Source organism: Symphalangus syndactylus, chromosome 1, assembly GCF_028878055.3.
Source record: "Symphalangus syndactylus isolate Jambi chromosome 1, NHGRI_mSymSyn1-v2.1_pri, whole genome shotgun sequence".
Lineage (NCBI taxonomy): Eukaryota > Metazoa > Chordata > Mammalia > Primates > Hylobatidae > Symphalangus > Symphalangus syndactylus.
In genome coordinates, this window is record NC_072423.2 from 111,615,771 (window position 1) to 111,639,671 (window position 23,901).

A 23,901-nucleotide genomic window follows, 5' to 3' on the forward strand; every position below is an offset into this window, starting at 1 on the left:
TCGGGAGGCTGAGGTAGGAGGATCACTTGAGCCCAATAGGTCGAGGCTGCAAGTGAGCCGTGATTACATCACTGCACTTCAGCCTGGGCAACAAAGACCCTGTCTCAAAAAAAAAAAAAAAAAGGTGATCTTCTAACTATGGAGTTCACTTTATTCTTCACATTTCAACTACCAGCATTTTGCAATCTTTTATTTATTTATTTTTCTTTTTTTCCCTCCAAATACCCAGATATCAAGAAGTATATTTTGCAATCCTAATATTAATTTTTAAGGACTACCAATAATTAGTGCGCTATTTTCATAGCTATTAAAAGCACTAAATTCCTGACTTAAAAATATTGTCCAAATTTTTCATTTTTATAATTAGGTTTTGTCCCCTTTTCTAGTGGTGCTGAGGACTTGTCCTACTTGTCCTCCTTAAGACTGCCATAAATGGTTTGGTGAAATTTCTAAAAAAAGAAGAGGGAAGCAGACACCCTGAAATGTAGATTCTGAACCGATGTCAGTAACCAACTTTCTTTTTTTTGTTTTTGAGACAGTCTCGCTCTGTCACCCAGCCTGGAGTGCAGTAGTATGATCTTGACTCACTGCTACCTCCATCTCCCATGTTCAAGCGATTCTCCTACCTTAGCCTCCTGAGTAGCTGGGATTACAGGCGCCCGCCACCATGCCCAGTTAATTTTTGCATTTTTAGTAGAGACAGGGTTTCACCACATTGGCCAGTCTGGTCTCGAACTCCTGACCTCAGGCGATCCGCCTGCCTTGGCCTTCCACAGCCAAAGTGCTGGGATTACAGGCGTGAGCCACCGCGGCTGGCCTCAGTTTTCTTTTTCCATAAATAACAGGACTAAACGTAGTGTTTCTTTTTTGATAACATTTTTAAGAGTTTCAGCCGGGCACGGTGCCTCACACCTTTTTTTTTTTTTTTTTTGAGACAGAGTCTCGCTGTTTCACCCAGGCTGGAGTGCAGTGGCGCGATCTCGGCTCACTGCAGGCTCCACCCCCCGGGGTTCACGCCATTCTCCTGCCTCAGCCTCCCAAGTAGCTGGGACTACAGGCGCCTGCCACCTCGCCCGGCTAATTTTTTGTATTTTTAGTAGAGATGGGGTTTCACCGTGTTAGCCAGGATGGTCTCGATCTCCTGACCTCGTGATCCGCCCGCCTCGGCCTCCCAAAGTGCTGGGATTACAGGCGTGAGCCACCGCGCCTGGCTCCTCACACCTTTAATCCCAGCACTTTGGGAGGCTGAGGCTGGTGGATCATGAGGTCAGGAGTTTGAGACCAGCCTGCCCAACATGGTGAAACCCTATCTCTACTAAAAATACAAAAATTAGCCAGGCGCTGTGGCGCACACCTGTAATTCTAGCTACTCAGGAGGCTGAGGCAGAAGAATCACTTGATCCAGGGAGGCAGAGGTTGCAATGAGCTGAGATTGCCCCACTGCACTCCAGCCTGGGGGACCCAGCAAGACTCCGTTTCAGAAAAAACAAACAAAAAAAAACAAACAAAAAACGAGTTTCAAAGAACTTTCATAGAAGCAGACTTGTTAGGGTTGGCTCTGCAGATGTAGAATCATCATGTCGTGGTAACTCTTATCTACAGGGGATTAATTGCTATGTGGTTATTTAAGGCAGTTTTTTTTTTTTTTTTTTTTTTTTTTTTGAGACGGAGTCTTTCTCTGTCCCCTAGGCTGGAGTGCAGTGGCACGATCTCGGCTCACTGCAAGCTCCGCCTCCTGGGTTCACGCCATTCTCCTGCCTCAGCCTCCCAAGTAGCTGGGACTACAGGCACCCGCCAACACGCCCGGCTAATTTTTTGTATTTTTAGTAGGGACGAGGTTTCACTGTGTTAGCCAGGATGGTCTCGATCTCCTGACCTCGTGATCCGCCCGCCTCGGCCTCCCAAAGTGCTGGGATTACAAGCGTGAGCCACCGTGCCCTAATGGTTCTGTGTCTGAGTTACACCACCGTGGGCGTGAAGCACCCTCAGCCATTTTGTCTCTGCTCCAAAACTTCCTACAATGCCTGCCTGCCTTTTAAGGCAGGATATATGGTCTGTCTGGCCTCCTTTCTAGCTTTAGATCCCCTTAGGCTGTTGTTGTGTTATAGTGCCCGGCTCAACTGGCCTAATCCCCACTCTCTGATCCTGTCCTGCCTGTTCCAGAAATTATCTTCTGGTTCCTTGAGTCTCCCCTCCTGTAACATGCATCCTCATCTTTATTCTGCCAGCATTTTTTTTCAATACTGCACTCAAATGCCACTCAAGTCAAAGGCTTCCTATGAGAGCGGGGGTTGTGCCTGGCGTTCTATAACCTTCGGTTCACACTCTTTTTCTTTTTTTTTTTTTTTTTTGAGACGGAGTCTTGCTCTGTCACCCAGGCTGGAGTGCAGTGGCGCAATCTCGGCTCACTGCAAGCTCCACCTCCCAGGTTTATGCCATTCTCCTGCCTCAGCCTCCGGAGTAGCAGGGACTACATGTACCTGCCACCACGCCCGGCTAATTTTTTTGTATTTTTAGTAGAGACGGGGTTTCACTGTGTTAGCCAGGATGGTCTCGATCTCATGACCTCGTGATCCGCCCGCCTCGGCCTCCCAAAGTGCTAGGATTACAGGCATGAGCCACAGCGCCCGGCCTTTTTTTTTTTTTTTTTTTTTAGAGGGGGTCTCGCTCTGTTGCCCAGGCTGGAGTGTAGTGGCGCAATCTCGGCTCACTGCAACCTCTGCCTTCCAGGTTCAAGCGATTCTTCTGCCTTAGACTCCCGAGTAGCTGAGACTAGGCGTGGGCCACCACGCCTGGCAAATTTTTTTTTGTATTTTTAGTAGAGACGGAGTTTCACCATATTAGCCACGCTGGTCTCGAACTCCTAACCTCGTGATCTGCCCTCCTCGGCCTCCCAAAGTCCTAGGATTACAAACATGAACCACCGCGCCGGGCGCCCGGCCTTTTTTTTTGAGACGACATTCGGTCTCCACGTTGGTTAGGCTGGTCTTGAACGCACGACCTTAGGTGATCCTCCTGCCTCGGCCTCCCAAAGTGCTGGGATTACAGGCATGAGCACCGCGCCTGGCCGGTTCACACCCTTTATTTGTATTTATTTATTTTTTTGAGACAGGGTCTCACTTTGCCTTCCAGTCTCGAGTGCAGTGGTGCCATCTTGACTCACTGCAACCTCGACCTCCTGGGCTCAAGGGATCTTCCTACCTCAGCCTCCCGAGTACCTGGGACCACAGATGCGCGCCACTGCCTGGCTAATTTTTGTATTTTTTGTAGAGACGGGATTTCGCCATGTTGCCGAGGTTGGTCTCTAACTCCTGGGCTGAACCTATCCTCCCGCCTCAGCCTCCCAAAGTGCTGGGAGGACAGGCTTGAACCACCGCGCCCGGCCTGGTTCACACCCTTTAATGAAACTTACCACATATGGCTAGGCATTGGGGTTATTTCTGAAACATCTCTTCTTTCCTACTAGATTCTATGAGGGCAGGAACTAGGTCTTATTTTTCTCTGAGGACAAGGACTGTTAGACAAGTGTATGGAGACGCATCTAGACCAACTGCCTGACTTCCTCTTTCCTCTGGGTTTACTTCTCCCTCCAAGAGGAAGGTTGTGTGTGTGAGCGGGGCGACTGGAAAACATAGTGTTCAGGACGTTGTATCTTGTTCCAGGAACTAAGTACGTGCCTGGGTAACTAATGTGGAGTACCTCTCCTTTCCCTGTTGCTATCGCCCCTCTGTGGCTGCTTGGCAAGTAGCTCAGCATGAAGATCTGACGGAATTCTGCGGTGGGCCAGGTGGCTCTGGCGTCGATTGTTTAAGGCGACTGTTAATGACTACAGCACACCATTGAGTCTTGGTCCCAAGGCGCTGGTGCACATGGTACTTCCCGAAATCCCTGCAGGGCCGCTGGAGCAGGAGCCCTGATCCCACGTTTGGGCAGCTGACTCGCCTAAGGTCTCCAGCTGAAAGCGGAATGGCAGGGGTGAGAATGAGCAGACCTAACTACCGGGCTTCTCGTACCTGGCCTGCATTTATTTAGTACCAGGATAACCTCGAAGGCCAGGCTCGGGTGCCCGATGGGTCGTGGGCTTGCTGTCTAACTCCCTGAGATCGGCGGGCTGAACAGAGCTTCGGAGTGTAGCGCCATCCTGAACAGAGGAAGGGGAGCCCGACGGCCGCGTAGCGGGCGGCAGGGCGGGAGGAAGTAGCAGCTGCTGCTCCCCGCCCACCCCTCTCGCGTGTGCCTCTCCGCTCCACTGTTCGCCGGTGAGCTAGGTGGCGCGAGAGGGGAGGGGAGGAAAGACAGCGGCCGCAGGAGCCGAAGGCCGCGGCTCGAGGTGGGGCAGGGGCGGGCACGCGAGCGTGCGTGCGTGGGCGCGGTCTATAGCACGCCGCGCGCGGGGCGGATGTCCGGGCCGGCTGGGTCGGGGACGCGGACGAGATGGCGGAAGGTGGAGGCTGCTGTGAGCGACCGGATGCGGAGACTCAGAAGTCCGAGCTTGGAGCCTTAATGAGGACCACACTCCAACGCGGGGCGCAGTGGTGAGCTCCCGGCTCGTTCTTCCTCTGTGCAGAACCAGGGGCCGAGAAAAAGGGGCCTCCTTTTTCTCTGCTAGAGTAGGGGCTGGGCGGGGATGATATGTAGTGACCCTGGAAGAGTAGCCTGACACCTGCCCCTCAGGAGAAGAAGTCCAGGATCAGCTCTGGGAAAGCGCAGGCGGGGCCTGAGGGTCGTCTCAGCTCATTTGGAGCCCTAGGGGGCGGGCCCGGCGGGGGCCAGGAGGAAGGATGTGGAGAAGGGGAATGTTGGTGGGGACCCTTAAGGGTGGGGAGAGCCCTTTACCATGAGGACTCGCCGTGTGACCTTGGGCGAAGGTGTCACAGACCTGGATTCCTCACTGTTAAAACCAGGATAGCAATATTTGGCTCACCGCCCTCAGTGGGTTGAGGGGAAAATCAGAAGTAGATACTTTGTAACTTGTAAACTTCCAGCAGATGTCAAGGTCAGAAGCTGAACAAATGTCTGAGAACCCCAGATTATTTTGGTAGCAAGTGTCAAAAATATTTGCGGCAACAGTATCTCGGAGTGGGAGAGGAGGATAGCCTAGGTCCTGGAGCTAGATAGAAGATAAAGAGTCCGCTCTCTTCCTCGGCGCTGCCTACGAAGGTGGCAGCCATCTTCTCCTCGGCATCATGGCCGCCCTCAGACCCCTTGTGAAGCCCAAGATCGTCAAAAAGAGAACCAAGAAGTTCATCCGGCACCAGTCAGACCGATATGTCAAAATTAAGCGTAACTGGCGGAAACCCAGAGGCATTGACAACAGGGTTCGTAGAAGATTCAAGGGCCAGATCTTGATGCCCAACATTGGTTATGGAAGCAACAAAAAAACAAAGCACATGCTGCCCAGTGGCTTCCGGAAGTTCCTGGTCCACAACGTCAAGGAGCTGGAAGTGCTGCTGATGTGCAACAATGGAATTTTCCAAGTGTGTTCAGGGCTGTCTTGCTCCTTACCTACTTGATTCTCTTACAGATCTTACTGTGCCGAGATCGCTCACAATGTTTCCTCCAAGAACCGCAAAGCCATCGTGGAAAGAGCTGCCCAACTGGCCATCAGAGTCACCAACCCCAATGCCAGGCTGCGCAGCGAAGAAAATGAGTAGGCAGCTTGTGTGCACATTTTCTGTTTAAATAAATGTAAAAACTGCAAAAAAAAAAAAAAAAAAAAAAAAGAAGATGAAGAGTCCAGAATTTAGAAGACCCAGGCTGAGTTATTAGGCATCTTAATAGATTGTTTAGTAGAGGGGACAATACTTTGTACTACTACTGGAGAGATTCCTGGGTGGTATTATTGTGTAGGAGTAGAAAAACTAAGGCTAGACTTTGCACTGAGTATGATTGTTACCCATCTTGTTTTGTTTTGTTTTGTTTTGAGATGGAGTTTCACTCTTGTTGCCCAAGCTGGAGTGCAGTGGCGTGATCTTGGCTCACGGCAACCTCCGCCTCCCGGGTTCAAGCGATTCTCCTGCCTCAGCCTCCCGAGTAGCTGGGATTTACAGGCTCACACCACCACGCCCAGCTAATTTTTTGTATTTTTAGTAGAGACCGGGTTTCACCATGTTGGGCAGGATGGTCTCAAACTCTTGACCTTATGATCCACCCGCCTCGGCCTCCCAAAGTGCTGGAATTACAGGTGGGAGCCACCGTGCCCGGCCCGAGTGTTACCCATCTTTAAGAAATCATTGTGGTGATGATCTGCAGAGGAATTGAGCGGGAGAATAGAAAAATTGGGGTTACGAGGAGTACAGATAACAGCTTATGTATTCACCTTGAGCTAACCAGTTTGTGAAAGGCAAGGTAAACAGAGGTACCTTTTTTGTGTTTTCTTTTCTTTTTTTTTTTTTTTTTTGAGAAGGAATTTCGCTCTCGTTGCCCAGGCTGGAGTGCAATGGCGCGATGTCGGGTCACGGCAACCTCCCCCTCCCCGGTTCAAGCGATTCTCCTGCCTCAGCCTCCCCAGTAGCTAGGATTACAGGCATGCACCACCATGGCCGGCTAATTTTTTTTATATTTTTAGTAGAGACGGGGTGTCTCCATTTTGGTCAGGCTGGTCTCAAATTCCTGACCTCAGGTGATCGCCCGCCTTGGCCTCCCAAAGTGCTGGGATTACAGGCGGAAGCTACTGCGCCCGGCCTAGCAGAGGTACTTTTTAAGTTAACCTGTATAGGGTTCATAAAGAATACTCAGCAGAAGCAGAGGAAGTTTAAGATAGACTAAAATCATACAGTAAAATTGTATGGAAGGTATTGCTCAAGGGATTTGGAAGAAAAATAGCATTTTAGAGACGGATGTGTTTATGAATTCTTGTGACCTCTGGGAAGCTGCCTGACCTCCTCTCACATTTGTTGGTTATAAAATTTTAAGGATGCACCAATATAATTGTTGATGCTTTGTTGCTCCACAGAGATTCTGTTTAAATTGTTAAACAGCATAGTGATACTTTTTTTTTTTTTTTTTTTGAGACGAAGTCTCGCTGTGTCACCAGGCTGGAGTGCAGTGGCACGATCTCAGCTCACTGCAATCTCTGCCTCCCGGGTTCAAGCGATTCTCATGCTTCAGCCTCCCGAGTAGCTGGGATTATAGGCATGCACCACCATGCCCAGCTAATGTTTGTATTTTTAGTAGAGTTGGGGTTTCACCATGTTGGCCAGGATGGTCTCGATCTCCTGACCTCGTGATCCACCTGCCTCAGCCTCCCGAAGTGCTGGGATTACAGGCGTGAGCCACCGCTACCGGCCAGTGTAGTGATAATTTAAAAATATAAACAGGTCTGGTGCAGTGGCTCATGCCTGTAATCCCAGCACTTTGGGAAGCTGAGGCAGGAGGATCACTTGAGGCCAGGAGTTCAAGCCCAGCCTGGGCAACATAGCAAGAGCTAGCCTCTACAAAATAAAAATAAAAAAATAAATTAGCCAGGCATGGTGGTATGTGCCTATAGACACAGCTACTCAGAGGCTGAGGTAGGAGGATCACTTGAGCCCAGGAGTTTGAGGCTACAGAGAGCTATGATTGTGCCACTGCACTCTAGCCTGGGTGATCCTCTCTCTAAGGAAATAAATAGGTAAATAAAATACCACATTTGCTTACATTTAAGTAAAAAAGTGGTAAGTTGAATATGAAGCACAACTTAATGCATTTTGACAAGATGAACATACCTAAGCACTATTATATGTACATGTGTATGTGTATATTTATATATGTACCTGCATGTTATATACTTTTTTTTTTTTTTGACAGGGTTTTATTTCTGTCGCCCAGGCTAGAGTGCAATGGCGTGATCTCAGCTCGCTGCAACTTCTGTCTCCCGGGTGCAAGTGATTCTTGTGCCTCAGCCTCCTGAGCAGCTGGGACTGCAGGCATGTGCCACCACGCTTGGCTAATTTTTGTATTTTTAGTAGAGACAGAGTTTGTTGCCCAGGCTGGTCTTGAACTCCTGAGCTCAAGTGACCATCCGCTTCAGCCTCTCAAAATGCTGGGATTACAGGTGTGAGCCACTGCGCCTGGCCTTGTGTGTACATTTTTGGAACTCATTTGGTCCTTAAAGGAAAACTGAAGTGGGTGGTGTTTCTAACCCATTTTCAGAAAGAGCATTAGTTTAGTGCTGTTCATGTCAAGCAAAACAGTGTAACCAAACTCTCTGCCTGGACTGGACCTCTGTAAAGATCATTATGAAATTAATGACTTGGGGCTGGGTGCGGTGGCTCACGCCTGTAATCCCAGCACTTTGGGAGGCTGAGGTGGGCAGATTACCTGAGGTCGGGAGTTTGAGACTGTCCTGACCAACATGGAGAAACCCTGTCTCTACTAAAAATACAAAATTAGCCAGGCGTGGTGGCACATGCCTGTAATCCCAGCTACAGGAGACTGAGGCAGGAGAATCGCTTGAACCCGGGAGGCGGAGGTTGCAGAGAGCCGAGATCACACCATTGCACTCCAGCCTGGGTGACAAGAGCGAAACTCTGTCTCAAAAAAAAAAAGAAGTTAAAAAAAAGAAGTTAATGACTTTTATGGGTAATTTTACCCATAAAAAGACTCCATTTAGGCTGAGTGTGGTAGCTTATGCATGTAATCCCAGCACTTTGGGAGGCCAAGGCAGGAGGATCACCTTAGATCAGGAGTTCGAGACCAGCCTGGCCAACATGGTGAAACCCCATCTCTACTAAAAATACAAAAAAATTAGCTGGGCCTGGTGGTGCATGCCTGTAATCCCAGCTACTTGGGAGGCTGGGGCAGGAGAATTGCTTGAACCCAGGAGGTGGAGGTTGTAGTGAGCCAAGATCATACCACTGCACTCCAGCCTGGGCAACAAGAGTGAAAATTCTGTCTCAAAAAAAAAAAGAGGCCGGGCACAGTGGCTCATGCCTATAATCCCAGCACTTTGGTAGGCCGAAGTGGGTGGATCACCTGAGGTCAGGAGTTTGAGACCAGCCTGCCCAATGTGGTGAAACCCCGTCTCTGCTAAAAATGCAAAAATTAGCTGGGAGTGGTGACGGGCGCCTGTAATCCCAGTTAGTCAGGGGGCTGAGGCAGGAGAATCGCTTGAACCTGGGAGGCCGAGGTTGCAGTGAGCCAAGATTGTGCCACTATACTCCAGCCTGGGCGACAGAACAAGACTGTCTAAAAGAAAAAAAAAGAAAGACTCCATTTAAATAAGCATTTTGAAGCCACTTGTTTTCTTTCTTTTATTCACTCTTTGAACAATCATTTCACTTAATGGATGCATACCCTGGGCCAGACTCTCTGTGCCATGTGAGGCCTGGGCCCTGCTCTTGCTCTTGTGACAGTGTTTTTTAGTGTGGATTGCATATGCCCCAAGTGGAAGGACCATAAAAAAGATTAAGGAAGCAGCTGCAGAAATTTATAATCTCAGCTTTTCTGCTACAGTAAATTTTTGTCTCTCTCTAGGTATCTTATTGACAGCCGGTGGTTCAAGCAGTGGAAGAAGTATGTGGGCTTTGACAGCTGGGACATGTACAATGTGGGTGAACATAACCTATTTCCTGGCCCAATAGACAACTCTGGGCTATTTTCAGGTATAGTAAATGTTGCTTTTCTAGCTAAACATTCACCTGGGCAGTGGCCTGATGTTATGTGCATCTGTAATATGGATGTTGTGAACTTTCCTAGTGTGAGGAGATAGAAACAAGTATCCTCATTTTGCATCTATAGCAGAAGTCTTTGCAAACCCTTAATGAGAAGTTAAGCTACTTTTTTCCCTTAAATTAACTGCATCTGATAAGAGCATGCTTCTAACATTTTAACTTTCTCTCTTTGCAAATTAGTTCTGCTAGCTATTTCACATTTTAAGTTAGTATATGGAATGGAAAGAAATAGGATGTCATTTTGAAATCGTATCTAAAATTTAAGAACCAGAATTTTTTGTTACCTTTGCAGTGGAACAAATTGTAAACCTGTGAACTTTCATCAAGAATTCCTGTGATGGCTGTTTTTATCATATAACTAGTGTGAGGAGAGGTTGAAGGTCAGTAGACAGAGTTATGACTATAGTCAGCTCCCAGTGGGAACTGTGGGAAAAGCGACATGTAACACACTAGAGGTTTGCTTGCACTTGTACATGCACTGAGATGACAGAGTCAGCTTTTCCCAGGCTTTCTTCTGCCTGACTTCAGACCTCTTTAAAGTCATGATAGAGGTGATCTATCATGGGTGTCAAAAATCAGGGCAGTGCCAGGAGTGGTGTCTCATGCCTGTAATCTCAGCACTTTGGGAGGCCGAGGCAGGTGGATCACCTGAGGTCCGGAGTTCGAGACCAGCCTGGCCAACATGGTGAAACCCCGTCTCTACCACGTTGGCTAGGATGGCCTTGAGCTCCTGGGCTCAAGCTATCTTCCTGCCTCAGCCTCCTTAGTCAGTGAGACTACAGTGTTCTACCACTCTCAGCTGTTTTTTAAGTTCTTTGCTAGAGACGGGGTCTTGCTATGTTGCCCAGGCTCGTTGAACTCCTGGCCTCAAGCCATCCTCCCACCTTGGCTTCCCAGAGTGTTGATGTGAGCCACTGTGCCTGGCCTAACTTGGATATTTTTAAAAATGAGCAGTGCTTCAGCTCAGACCTTGTTTTAGGAGAGGTCTACATGGTATAAACAATATCATTTACTTTGTTTCCTGAAATAGGTCAGATGGTGGCACTATGCCACGAAGTTGCCCTAAGGAATCATTTCATTATGTTCACATTTTGTTCTTTTTCTCATTTTTATGAAATGGAGAATTCTTAAGGTTTTAAATTCAGGCATACTTTGGCTTATTGTGCTTTGCTTTATTATATGTTGCAGATACTGCATTTTTAGCAAATTTTGTAGGTATTTGGCAACCCTGCCTTGACAATCTGTCAGTTCCATTTTTACAACAGCATGTGCTCACTTCATGTCTCTGTTACCACATTTTGGTAATTCTCAAAATACTTCAGAGTTTTTCGTTATTATTTGTTATGGTGATCAGTGATCAGGGAGCTTTCTTTTTTTTTTTTTTTTTTTTTTTTGAGATGGAGTTTTGCTCTTGTTGTCCAGGCAGGAGTGCAGTGGCACGATCTTGGCTCATGGCAACCTCCGCCTCTTGGGTTCAAGTGATTCTCCTGCCTCAGCCTCCCGAGTAGCTAGGATTATAGGCATGTGCCACCACACCCGGCTAATTTTGTATTTTTAGTAGAGACGGGGTTTCTCCATGTTGGTCAGGCTGGTCTTGAACTCCCGACCTCAGCCTCCCAAAGTGCTGGGATTATAGGCGTAAGCCACTGTGCCCAGCCAACAGGGATCTTTCATGTTGCTATTGTAATTGTTTTGGGGCATCATGAAGGGAGCCCATGTAAGACAGTGAACTTAATTGGTAATTATTGTGTGTATTCTCGCTGCTTCACCAACCAGCCATTCCATCTCTCTTTCTTTCCTCAGGCTTTGCTATTGCCTGAGACACAATGACATTGAAATTAGGTCACTTAGTAACCCTAACAACATCTTCTAAATGTTCAAGTGAAAAGGAGAATTGCATGTCTCTCACTTCAAATCAAAGCTAGAAATGATTTGAGTTTGGTTCAGGCAGCCGAAATAGGTTGTAAGCTAGGCCTCTTGTGCCATATAGCTAGCCAAATTGTGAATGGAAATGTAAACCTCCTGGACTTAAGTGATCCTTCCACCTCAGCCTCCTGAGTAGCTAGGACTACAGGTGCTTGCCAGCATTCCTGGCTTATTTTTATATGGTTTTTTTTTTTTTTGGTAGAGATGGAGTTTTGTCATGTTGCCTGGGAGATGGAGGAACCCAGGAAATGGTGATTTCAGTGAGCTGAGACTGCGCCACTGCACTCCAGCTTGGGCGACAGAAGTGAGACTCCATCTCAAAAAAAAGAAAAAGTGCTACTCTAGTGAACACATGAATTATAAGAGCCTGAAACAGCCTTATTGCTGATATGGAGAAAGTTGTTTATTCATTTATTTTTTTTTTGAGACAAGGTGCCACGTTGTCTCAAGAAAAAAAAAGGTAGCTAACCTTGACCTTCCCAGGCTCAGGTGATCCTCCCACCTCAGCCTCCTGAGTAACTGGATGGGCCCCACCACACCCGACTAATTATTGTATTTTTTGCAGAGATTTTTTGTAGGTTTTGTCATGTTGTTGAGGTTGATTTTGAATTCCTGGGCTCAAGCAATCCTCCATCCTTGACGTCCCAGAGTGCTGGGATTACAGCTGTGAGTCACTGCGCCCAGACTAAACAACAGGTTTTATTTTATTTTATTTTATTTTTATTTATTATTATTATTTTTTTGAGACAGAGTCTCACCATGGGGTTTCACCATGTTGGCCAGGCTGGTCTCAAACTCCTGACCTTAAGTGATCTGCCTGCCTCGGCCTCTCAAAGTGCTGGGATTACAGGCCACTGTGCCTGGCCTAAACAACAGATTTTAAATGTAGACAAAACACCCTTCTATTGGGAAGATGCCATCTACCTCTTTGCTGCTAGAGGGGAAAAGTCAGTGCCTGGGTTCAGAGCCTTTTTTTTTTTTTTTTTTTTTTGAGACAGGGTCTTGCCCTGTCACCCAGGCTGTAGTGTGTGATCACAGCTCACTGCAGCCTTAACCTCCTGGGCTCAAGTGATCCTCCCACCTCAGCATCCTGAGTAGCTAGGACTATAGTTGCTTGCCACCATGCCTGGTTGATTTTTATATGTTTGTTTGTTTGTTTTTTGTAAGACAGAGTCTCACTCTGTCGTCCAGGCTGGAGTGCAATGGCACGATCTTGGCTCACTGCAACCTCCACCTCCCAGGTTCAAGTGATTCTCCTGCCTCAGCTTCCCAAGTAGCTGGGATTACAGGCATGCACCACCACGCCCAGCTAATTTTGTTTTTTTAGTAGAGACGGGGTTTCTCCTTGTTGGTCAGGCTGGTCTCGAACTCTCGACCTCAGGTAATCTGCCCAAGATGGCCTCCCCAAGTGCTGGGAGTACAGGCATGAGCCACCACACCCGGCCTCCCAATATTTTTTTTTTTTTTGAGACGGCGTCTCACTGTGTCATCCAGGCTGGACTGCAGTGGCATGATCTCGGCTCACTGCAAGCTCCGCCTCCCAGGTTCACGCGATTCTCCTGCCTCAGCCTCCCGAGTAGCTGGGACCACAGGCGCCTGGTGCCTGCCACCACGCCCAGCTAGTTTTTTTGTATTTTTTTTTTTTTTTTTTGAGACGGAGTCTCGCTCTGTCACCCAGGCACCCAGGCACCCAGGCTGGAGTGCAGTGGCGCAATCTCGGCTCACTGCAAGCTCCGCCTCCCGGGGTCACGCCATTCTTCTGCCTCAGCCTCTCCGAGTAGCTGGGACTACAGGTGCCTGCCACCACGCCTGGCTAATTTTTTGCATTTTTAGTAGCGACGGGGTTTCACCGTGGTCTTGATCTCCTGACCTTGTGATCCACCCGCCTCAGCCTCCCAAAGTGCTGGGATTACAAGCGTGAGCCACCACGCCTGGCCTAATTTTTTTGTATTTTTAGTAGAGACGGGTTTTCACCTTGTTGGCCAGGATGGTCTCGATCTCCTGACCTCGTGATCCACCCATCTCGGCCTCCCAAAGTGCTGGGATTACAGGTGTGAGCCACCGTGCCTGGCCTCCGGCCTCCAGCCTCCCAATATTTTTAGCTCAGTGTTGAGACCTACTGCTCAGAAAAAGCACTGAGCTAATCTTATCAAAATGTTACTGCTGCCGGGTGCAGTGGCTTACACCTGTAATCCCAGCACTTTGGGAGGCCAAGGTGGGCGGATCACGAGGTCAGGAGTTTGAGACCATCCTGGCTAACACGGTGAAACCCCGTCTCTATTAAAAATACAAAAACAAAATTAGCTGGGTGTGGTGGCGGGTGCCTGTAGTCCCAGCTTCTCAGGAGGCTGAGGTGGGAGAATAGCATGAACCCGAGAGGTGGAGCTTGCAGTGAGCTGAGATTGCGCCACTGCACTCCAGCCTGGGGGACACAGCGAGACTCTGTCTCAAAAAAAAAAAAAAAAAAAAAAGTTACTGCTCCATTGCAATGTACCTAGTTACCCAAGAGCTCTGATGGAGATGCATGAGGAGATTAATGTTGTTTCATACCTACTAAAAACATCCATTCTGCAGCCTGTGAGTAAAGAAGTAATTTCAACTTTTTTTTTTTTTTTTTTTGAGACAGAGTCTCACTCTCTTGCCCAGACTGGAGTGCAGTGGCTCAATCTTGGCTCCCTGCAACCTCTCCCTCCCAGGTTCAAGCAATTTTCCTGCCTCCTCCTCCCAGTTTCAAGTGATTCTCCTGCCTCAGCCTCCTGAGTAGCTGGGATACAGGTGCCCGTCCCTCCACCCGGCTAATTTTTGTATTTTTAGTAGAGGCTGGGTTTCACCATGTTGGCCAGGCTAGTCTCAAACTTCTGACCCCAAGTGATCCTCCCACCTCAGCGTGCCGAAATGCTGGGATTACAGGCCTGAGCCACCGTGCCTGATTTGATTTCAACTTTCAAGTCTTATTATTTAAGAAATATATTTTATAAGACTATCTGCCATAGATAGTGATTCTCCTGAAGGATCTGGGCAAATTAAATTGAAAACCTTTTGGAAAGGATTTACCATTCTAGATGCCATTAAGAATATTCATGATTCCGCCAGGTGCGGTGGCTCACGCTTGTAATCCCAGCACTTTGGGAGGCTGAGGCAGGCGGATCACGAGGTCGGGAGATCGAGACCACGGTGAAACCCCGTCTCTACTAAAAATACAAAAAAAATTAGCCGGGCGTGGTGGCGGGCGCCTGTAGTCCCAGCTACTCGGAGAGGCTGAGGCAGGAGAATGGCGTGAACCCAGGAGGCGGAGCTTGCAGTGAGCCGAGATTGCGCCACTGCACTCCAGCCTGGGCAACAGAGCGAGACTCCGTCTCAAAAAAAAAAAAAAAAAAAAGAATATTCATGATTCCACCTGGTGCAGTGGCTGATACCTATAATCTCAGCACTTTGGCAGGCTGAAGTGGGTGGATCCTTTGAACCCAGGAGTTGGAGACTAGGGTGGGCAACTTGGCAAAACCCTATCCCTATAAAAAGTACGAAAATTAGCTAGGCCTGGTGGCATGCACCTGTAGTTCTAGCTACTTGGGAGACTAAGGCAGGAGCATTGCTTGAGTCTGGGAGGTCGAAGCTGCAATGAGCTGTAATCATGCCACTGCACTCCAGCCTGAGTGACAGAGTAAGGCCTGCCACTCCCACCTGCCCACACACATGCACAAAAATATTCATGATTCATGGGAGGAGGTCAAAATCAACATTAATAGGAGTCTGGAAGAAGTTCATTCCAACACTTACGGATGACTTCAAGGAGCTCAAGACATCAGTGGGGGGAGTAACAGCAAAAGTGGAAATAGCAAGAGAACTAGAACTAGAAGTGAAGCCTGAAGATGTGACTGAATTATTTATTTTTTATTTTTGTTTTTATTTTTTTTGAGATGGAGTCTCCCTCTGTCACCCAGGCTGGAGTGCAGTGGCGCCAATCTCGGCTCACTGCAACCTCCGCCTCCTGGGTTCAAGCAATTCTCCTGCCTCAGCCTCCCAAGTAGCTGGGATACAGGTGTGCACCACCATGCCCGGCTAATTTTTGTATTTGTAGTAGAGACGGGGTTTCACTACGCTGGCCAGGCTGGTCTTGAACTCCTGACCTCATGATCTGCCCACCTCGGCCTCCGAAAGTGCTGGGATTACAGGCGTGAGCCACTGCGCCTGGCCTATTTTTAATTTTTATTTTTATTTATTTTGAGACAGAGTCTTGCTCTGTCATCCAGGCTGGAGTACAGTGGGGTGATCTCAGCTCACTGCAGTCTCCACCTCCTGGGTTCAAGCAATTCTTATGCCTCAGCCTCCCGAGTAGCTGGGACTACAGGCACGCGTCACCACGCCCAGCTAATTTTTGTATTTTTACTAGAAACGAGGTTTCACCATGTTGGCCAGGCTGATCTTGAATTCCTGACCTCAAGTGATCCGCCTGCCTCAGCCTCCCAAAGTGCTGGAATTACAGGCATGAGACAACATGCCTGGCCTGAATTGCTTTAATCTTGTGATAAAACTTGAATGGCTGAGGAGTTGCTTCTTATGGATGAGCAAAGAAAATGGTTTCTTGAGATGGAATCTACGTCTGGTGAAGATGTTATGAGCATTGTTGAAATGACAACAAAGGAACGCTGCCCTGAAAAAGGCGTGTAAACTAGTCGGAGGGATGGTAGGAAACCCTAACCACCTCATGTATGATTTATTTATTTTTGAGATGGAGTCTCGCTCTTTCACCAGGCTGGAGTGCAGTGGCGCAATCTCGGCTCACTGCAACCTCTGCCTCCCGAGTTCAAGCAATTCTCCTGCCTCAGCCTCCCGAGTAGCTGGGACTACAGGCGCCCGCCACCACACCCAGCTAATTTTTGTATTTTTAGTAGAGATGGGGTTTCACCACGTTGGCCAGGATGGTCTTGATCCCTTAACTTCATGATCTGCCCGCCTCGGCCTCCCAAAGTGCTGGGATTACAGGCATGAGTCACCTTGCCTGGCCAATTTTTTTTTTTTTAACATTGTTTTGCCTTGAGTTACAGGTGAGTTGCACCATGGGGTGTACATTTTACTTTTACAATTTCATGGCCTCATTGATCATCGGGAGAACAGTGGCTTCCACTGTTCTCTGAGTGGCTGTTGATGGGCATAGCCTTGGCAGGGAAACTCCCATCGTGAGAGGTGATCAGTCTTCCCTCCTTTCTTTGAGCAAGTGTGTTTCACCCCATGGGTGATCAGTTCTGACTCCCAGTACTGTTGCCTGTCTGGTGGGTGTAAGATGAATGTTTAGCATGTTGCATATGTTCTTTCTCCGCTCCACAGGGGATTATGCAGCTGGGCTTTGATTTAGAGTGTTTAAAGCTAAAAATGCTAATTGACTGTTGATTAAATGAATTTAACTTCAGTGCCTTATTTAGTTTCTTAAGAAATCTTTCAGAGGAAGACAATATCTGACTTTAATGTGTTATCACTAAGAATATTTTGGCTGGGTGCAGTTGCTCACACCTGTAATCCCAGCACTTTGGGAGGCCGAGATGGGTGGATCACCTGAGGTCAGGAGTTCGAGACCAGCCTGGCCAAGATGGTGAAACCCCATCTCTACTAAAAATATAAAAATTAGCCGGGTGCAGTGTCAGGCGCCTGTAATCCGTTACTTGGGAGGCTGAGGCAGGAGAATTGCTTGAACTCGGGAGGTGGAGGTTGCAGTGAGCCAAGATCGCTGCACTCTAGCCTGTGCAACAGAGCAAGACTCCGTCTAAAAAAAAAAAAAATATTTTGACATCTGCGCGTGGTGGCTCACTCCTGTAATCCCAGCACTTTGGGAGGCTGAGGTGGGTGGATCACCTGAGGTCAGGAGTTTGAGACCAGCCTGGCCAACCTGGTGAAACCCTATCTCTATTAAAAATACAAAAATTAGGCCGGGTGCAGTGGCTTACGCCTGTAATCCCAGCACTTTGGGAGGCCAAGGTGGGTGGATCATGAGGTCAGGAGATCAAGACCATCCTGGCTAACACGGTGAAACCCCATCTCTACTAAAAATAGGAAAAATTAGTCGGGCGTGGTGGCACGTGCCTGTAGTCCCAGCTACTCTTGAGGCCGAGGCAGGAGAATTACTTGAACCCAGGAGGCAGAGGTTGCAGTGAGCTGAGATCATGTCACTGCACCCCAACCTGGGTGACAGAGCGAGACTGTGTCTCAAAACAAAACAAAACAAAAAAGACAAAAAGAAAAATTAGCCAGGCATGGTGGCAGGCGCCTTTAGTCCCAGCTAGTCGGGAGAATGGTTTGAACCTGGGAGGTGGAGGTTGCAGTGAGCCGAGATTATGCCACTGCACTCCAGCCTGGGCAACAGAGTGAGATTCCACCTCAAACAAATATATATATATATATATATATATATATATATATATAGACAGATAAATATTCATAATGAACAATTTTTATTGTGGAATCTGGAAGCCCTTTGTAAATTGGAGTTTGTTCTTTTTTTTTTTTTTGAGATGGAATCTCACTCTGTCGCCCAGGCTGGAGTGCAGTGGGGTGATCTCAGCTCACTGCAAGCTCTGCCTCCCAGGTTCATGCCATTCTCCTGCCTCAGCCTTCTGAGTAGCTGGGATTACAGGCCCACACCACCACACCCAGCTACGTTTTGTATTTTTAGTAAAGATGGGGTTTCACCATGTTGGCCAGGCTGCTCTCAAACTCCTGACCGCGTGATCCGCCCACCTCGGCCTCCCAAAGTGCTGGGATTACAGGTGTGAGCCACCACGCCCAGCCTGGAGTTTTTCTTTTTTATCCTCTTCTCTCCCTCCAGTTATAGAAGAAATACAAATTACTCATAAAATGTTCATGGATAAAGACAAAACATGGATAAAGACAAAAGTCTGCTCTGTATAATGACCAGTGACAGAATTTTAGAATTTCATACCTGTTTCTTTCTGTAAATAATTTTCTTATTTCTGAAAAGTATATGGAAATCATGTAAAACCATCATTTCTGGGGCAAAGAGCAGTGACTTATGTGCTCTTTTCCTTTTTTAGATCCTGAGAGTCAGACCTTGAAAGAACACTTAATTGATGAATTGGACTACGTATTGGTCCCCACCGAGGCCTGGAATAAACTACTAAACTGGTACGGCTGTGTAGAAGGCCAGCAACCCATCGTCAGAAAAGTGAGTTATGTGAATTGTCCCACCTGCTGGTCACTATCTGCAGGTGCTTTCTGTTGGACACTGACTAGTGTTTGCTAGGAAAATGAACATACCTCAGTGGTTGAATAGTGGTGCTTGAGGCCTTGTTTCTGGATCTCTTTTTTTTTTTTTTTTTGAGATGGGTCTTGCTCTTGTCGCCCAGGCTGGAGTGCAACGGCACGATCTCGGCTCACTGCAGCCTCTGCCTCCCGGGTTCAAGTGATTCTCCTGCCTCAGCCTCCTGAGTAGCTGGGATTACAGGCGCCTGCCACTACGCCCGGCCAATTTTTGTATTTTTAGTAGAGACAGGGTTTCGCCATGTTGGCCAGTCTGGTCTCGAACTCCTGACCTTGTGATCCGCCCGACTCGGCCTCCCAAAGTGTTGGGATTACAGGCATGAGCCACCACGCCCGGCCTGTTTCTGGTTCTCTTTAGGAAATTGTGGTTGTGAGCGAAGTTGCTCACCCAGGATATTATCATGAGTGGCCTCTAAACATCAGAGCTGCCCAGTGGCTTGGAATGTGCCCAGCAGTGCTATGAGAGCACTTTCTGGAAAATTCTATGAGAGAGTTCACTGGGGGCATATGGACATATAGTTAATGTCCTGCATCTTGTTTATCTTAAAAAACCTTTATGATACTGCTTTTCCCTCTATGCTTAAGAGTCTTTGAGCCAGGCGCAGTGGCTCACACCTGTAATCCCAGCACTTTGGGAGGCTGAGGCTGGCGGATCACGAGGTGAGGAGATCAAGACCATCCTGGCCTGGTGAAACCGTCTCTACTAAAAATACAAAAATTAACTGGGCGTGGTGGCACATGCCTGTAGTCCCAGCTACTCAGGAGGCTGAGGCAGGAGAATTGCTTGAACCCAGGAGGCGGAGGTTGCAGTAAGCCAAGATCACCCCACTGTACTCCAGCCTGGCAACAGAGCGAGACTCCATTGCAAAAAGAAATAGAGTCTTTGATCAGGCCGTGCACGGTGGCTCATGCCTGTAATCCCAGCACTTTGGGAGGCCGAGGCAGGCGGATCACGAGGTCAAGAGATGGAGACCATCCTGGCCAACATGGTGAAATCCTGTCTCTACTAAAAATACAAAAATTAGCTGGGTGTGGTGGTGGGCCCACTGCACTCCAGCAGCCACTGCACTCCAGGCTGCTGACAGAGGAAGACTCTGTCTCAAAAAAAAAAAAACAAAAAACAGTGAAGAATAGGCTTCTCTCTAATATCATCAAGATACTCTTGGTCTTAGTGGGTAGAAAAATATATATATATATATATATTTTTTTTTTTTGCGGGGTACAGAGTCTCGTTCTGTCGACCAGGCTGGAGTGCAGTGGAGCAATCTTGGTTCACTGCAGCCTCCGCCTCCTGGGTTCAAGCGATTCCTCTGTCTCAGCCTACTGAGTAGTTGGGATTACAGGCACATGCCACCATGCCTGGCTAATTTTTGTATTTTTCGTAGAAATGGGGTTTCACCATGTTGGTCAGGCTGGTCTCGAATTCCTGACCTCAAATGATCCACCCACCTCAGCCTCCCAGAGTGTTGAGATTACAGGCATGAGCCACCACACCCGGCCAGAAAAAATATTTTTAAACTCTTTGTCCAGGCACTGGTAGCTTTAAAAATCTGTTCTTTCGATTCCTTGATCAGTAAAGGAAATGGATTATCATGAGTTTTCTGCTTTTTGCTTCTGATAAGATATGCTACATCCAAGACTGCCCAGCTGCAAAACCGCTCTGCCCTCACCCCTGCCTCTTGTTCATAGGTCGTGGAGCATGGCCTATTTGTCAAGCACTGCAAAGTCGAGGTGTATTTGCTGGAACTGAAGCTCTGTGAGAACAGTGACCCCACCAATGTGCTGAGCTGCCATTTCAGCAAGGCAGACACCATTGGTGAGAGGCTGGGCTGGGGTCCCTGGTATGTGGTGAGAGAGTGTAGGACATTGTGGCTGATGGGAGGGAAGAGGGCATTATTTTATATTCCCTCTTTAGATTTGTTACCCAACTCATCTCGAGCTGTAGTTGCCATTCCTGACCTGGAAGCCTATTCCCCCCAGGAATTCTTATGGAGAGAACACTGGGCCTGCTCCTTGCCCATTTGTCTATGATAACGAAGATAAGGAAATGTAGATCCAAAGAAGTTTAAGAATAACTTATTTAAAAATCTCAGCAAGGTTTACAGTGAGCTACAATCCCACCACTGCACTGCAGCCTGGGCATCAGAGCAAGATCCTGTCTCTTAAAAAACAAATTGCAGCCAGAAAATGGCAGAGCTAGCTTTTGAAGCCATATCTGAGTTAACTCCAAAGATAAGCTTTCTCACTTTCTATGTTGCTTTTGCCCTATAAATGAGAGACACACGTTAGAGAAGAAGCATAGGGAGACTTTCCAGGCATATGAGTGCAAGAGGCCACCCATGGGAGATGATTGATTTTAAGAGTTATCAGGGGGTTGATCCAGAGCACCTGTGAGCATCTGACAAGAAAGAGGATGAGCATTAGTTTGCCATGGCTGTCTTTAGCCTTGCATGTGGACAAAGCCCCAAGTAATATTTCTGCCTGTTCGTAGCAACCATCGAGAAAGAGATGCGGAAGCTGTTCAACATCCCTGCGGAGCGAGAAACACGGCTCTGGAACAAATACATGAGCAACACCTATGAGCAGTTGAGCAAGCTAGACAACACTGTCCAGGATGCTGGGCTATACCAGGGTCAGGTAGGAGGGCCCAGGCCATTCCCCAGCAGGTAGCTCTGCCCAGGGTGTGTGGCCAGATACTTTCTTCTAAGCATGTTGGAAGCGCGGTGGTTTGAACTCTCCTCATTTGGTTTCCCCTTTCACTCAGGTGCTAGTAATTGAGCCTCAAAATGAAGATGGCACATGGCCCAGGGAGACCTTGCAGTCAAAGTAAGTGAATTTCTTCTCCCTTGTCGTAGGCTCACATGTGCAAAAGAGACAGTCTTTACTAAGGCAGTACTTGTACTAAGAAAAATTGTTCTGATTCAGATGAACAACGCCTATTTTGTATATCCAGAGTTCATGCTTCTGGATGAAGACCCTGGCTTTTGGTAGCAGGGCAGCATCTAAGGGAAGCCTGTCAGGATATCTCAGCAAGGTGGCGAGCCTCTCCTCGTGGAGAATGAGAAAAGGAGGAAGAGATCTGAGGGATCAAGTCTAAGGTTGCTGCTCTACCAAGAGGTTGCTTTGTTTTTGTCATGCTTTTATTTTCTCCACCTGTAGTTAGAGGCCTTGATGGATAAGAGGAAAGCTAAGGCATGGGGTTTTATATGACTTAAAAGTGATAGTTGGCCGGGCGCGGTGGCTCACGCTTGTAATCCCAGCACTTTGGGAGGCCGAGGCGGGCGGATCACAAGGTCAGCAGATCGAGACCACGGTGAAACCCCGTCTCTACTAAAAATACAAACAAAAATTAGCCGGGCGTGGTGGCAGGCGCCTGTAGTCCCAGCTACTTGGAGAGGCTGAGGCAGGAGAATGGCGGGAACCCGGGAGGCGGAGCTTGCAGTGAGCCGAGATCGCGCCACTGCACTCCAGCCTGGGCGACAGAGCGAGACTCCGTCTCAAAAAAAAAAAAAAAAAAAAAGTGATAGTTGAGGCCTGAGCACGGTGGCTCATGCCTGTAATCTCAGCACGTTGAGAGACCGTGGGAGGTGGCTCACCTGAGGCCAGGAGTTCGAGACCAGCCTGGCCAACATGGTAAAACCCTGTCTCTACTAAAAATACAAAAATTAGCCAGGCATGGTGGCAAGTACCTGTAATCTCAGCTACTCGGGAGGCTGAGGCTCGAGAGTTGCTTGAATCCAGGAGGTGAAGGTTGCAGTGAGCTGAGATCGCACCATTATACTCCAGCCTAGGTGACAGTGCAAGACTCTGACCACCCCCCCGCCCCGCAAAAAAAACAAAAAAAGGTGATAGCTTGATTCCACCTGTTTCTGCCCAGTGGCCTGTTACTCATTGTTGCCCTGGGAGCTTGCTGGGTGAATTGTTCATCTACAAAACTTGGACTAAAGACACATCTGTCTCAAGAGATATTCATGTGGTATGTGGAACTGTGCATGTTCTTAGGGAGATAAAGAAGTGATGAATTTTCCTTATGGTATAAGTTTTGGAAATTATATCTGTGTTCCAGGAGTTATGGGAACAATGTTGCGCTCTGTCCTTTTCCCTCTGTTAGGCCTTGGACTGTGACCATTACATAGTAGTGGGCTCCTAGGTCATTTGAGAACGATGAAAACTATGAGTTCTTAAGAGGAGAAACGTTAGACCCCCTGAAGTCCAGTCATGGACTCCAGTTTAAGAAACCCTGGTTGCCAGTTGTTGACAAGGTGAATAAAATAGCTGTGGCAGGCATAGCTGTGCTCATCTTCACCCTGAGATATCCATATCCTAATTCCCAGAATCTGTTTCAGAATCTGTCACTATGTCAGGTGACATGGCAAAAGGGACTTTGCAGATGGGATTAAGCACAATGGTGAGTGCCTGTAGTCCCAGCTACCTGACAGGCTGAGGTGGGCACATTGCTTGAGTCCAGGAGTTTGAGGCTGCAGTGAGCTATGATTCTGCCATTGCACTCCAGCCTGGGCGACAACAAGACCCCATCTCTATTTTTTTTTTTTTAAAAGGCCAGGCGTGATGGCTCACGCCTGTAATCCCAGCACTTTGGGAGGCCGAGGTGGGCGGCGGTTTGAGACCAGCCTGACCAACATGGAGAAACCCCGTCTCTACTAAAAATGCAAAATTAGCCGGGCATGGTGGTGCATATCTGTAATTTCAGCTACTCGGGAGGCTGAGGCAGGAGAATCGCTTGAACTGGGGAGGCGGAGGTTGCAGGGAGCTGAGATTGTACCATTGCACTCCAGCCTGGGGAACAAGAGCGAAACTCCATCTCAAAAAAAAAAAAAAGTCTGTTCACCAGTGAGTGAAGACAAGCTATAAGCCATACAGTGAGAGAAGAGATTTGTAATCCATGTCTGACAAGTTGTGTCCAGAATTTTTTTTCTTTTTTTTTTTTTTTCCCCTGTGATGGAGTCTTACTCTGTTGCCAAGGCTGTAGTGCAATGGTTCGATCTCAGCTCACTGCAACCCCCACCTCCTGGGTTCAAGTGACTGATGCCTC

General features: G+C 48.0%; 2 protein-coding genes across 16 annotated transcripts in view; both read left to right on the forward strand.

The window, feature by feature from the left end:
• The first annotated feature begins 2,356 nt into the window (after positions 1 to 2,356).
• Positions 2,357 to 23,901, forward strand: part of USP4 (ubiquitin specific peptidase 4) — a 65,781-nt gene continuing 44,236 nt past the window's right edge. For 8 of the 15 annotated variants that reach the window (XM_055276971.2, XM_055276972.2, XM_063609593.1 and 5 more), the window contains exons 1-6: positions 4,272 to 4,535; positions 9,457 to 9,584; positions 18,623 to 18,753; positions 20,538 to 20,664; positions 21,340 to 21,485; positions 21,613 to 21,674. In XM_055276971.2, coding sequence (XP_055132946.1) covers positions 4,435 to 4,535; positions 9,457 to 9,584; positions 18,623 to 18,753; positions 20,538 to 20,664; positions 21,340 to 21,485; positions 21,613 to 21,674 — 695 coding nt within the window. In that variant the 5' untranslated portion in view covers positions 4,272 to 4,434. Of the gene's footprint in view, positions 4,536 to 9,456; positions 9,585 to 18,622; positions 18,754 to 20,537; positions 20,665 to 21,339; positions 21,486 to 21,612; positions 21,675 to 21,801; positions 22,343 to 23,901 lie in introns of those variants that run through there. The other 7 variants (XR_010113703.1, XM_055276966.2, XM_055276974.2 and 4 more) reach the window with 3 other exon arrangements.
• Positions 4,578 to 5,695, forward strand: LOC129482045 (large ribosomal subunit protein eL32-like). The gene has a single exon (XM_063610735.1). The coding sequence runs from the start codon at positions 5,187 to 5,189 to the stop codon at positions 5,511 to 5,513; it is 327 nt and encodes a 108-aa protein (XP_063466805.1). The 5' UTR covers positions 4,578 to 5,186; the 3' UTR covers positions 5,514 to 5,695.

Bases quoted from the DNA above. Each gene is read 5' to 3' on its own strand.
- LOC129482045 (XM_063610735.1), top strand. From the start codon at position 5,187: ATGGCCGCCCTCAGACCCCTTGTGAAGCCCAAGATCGTCAAAAAGAGA.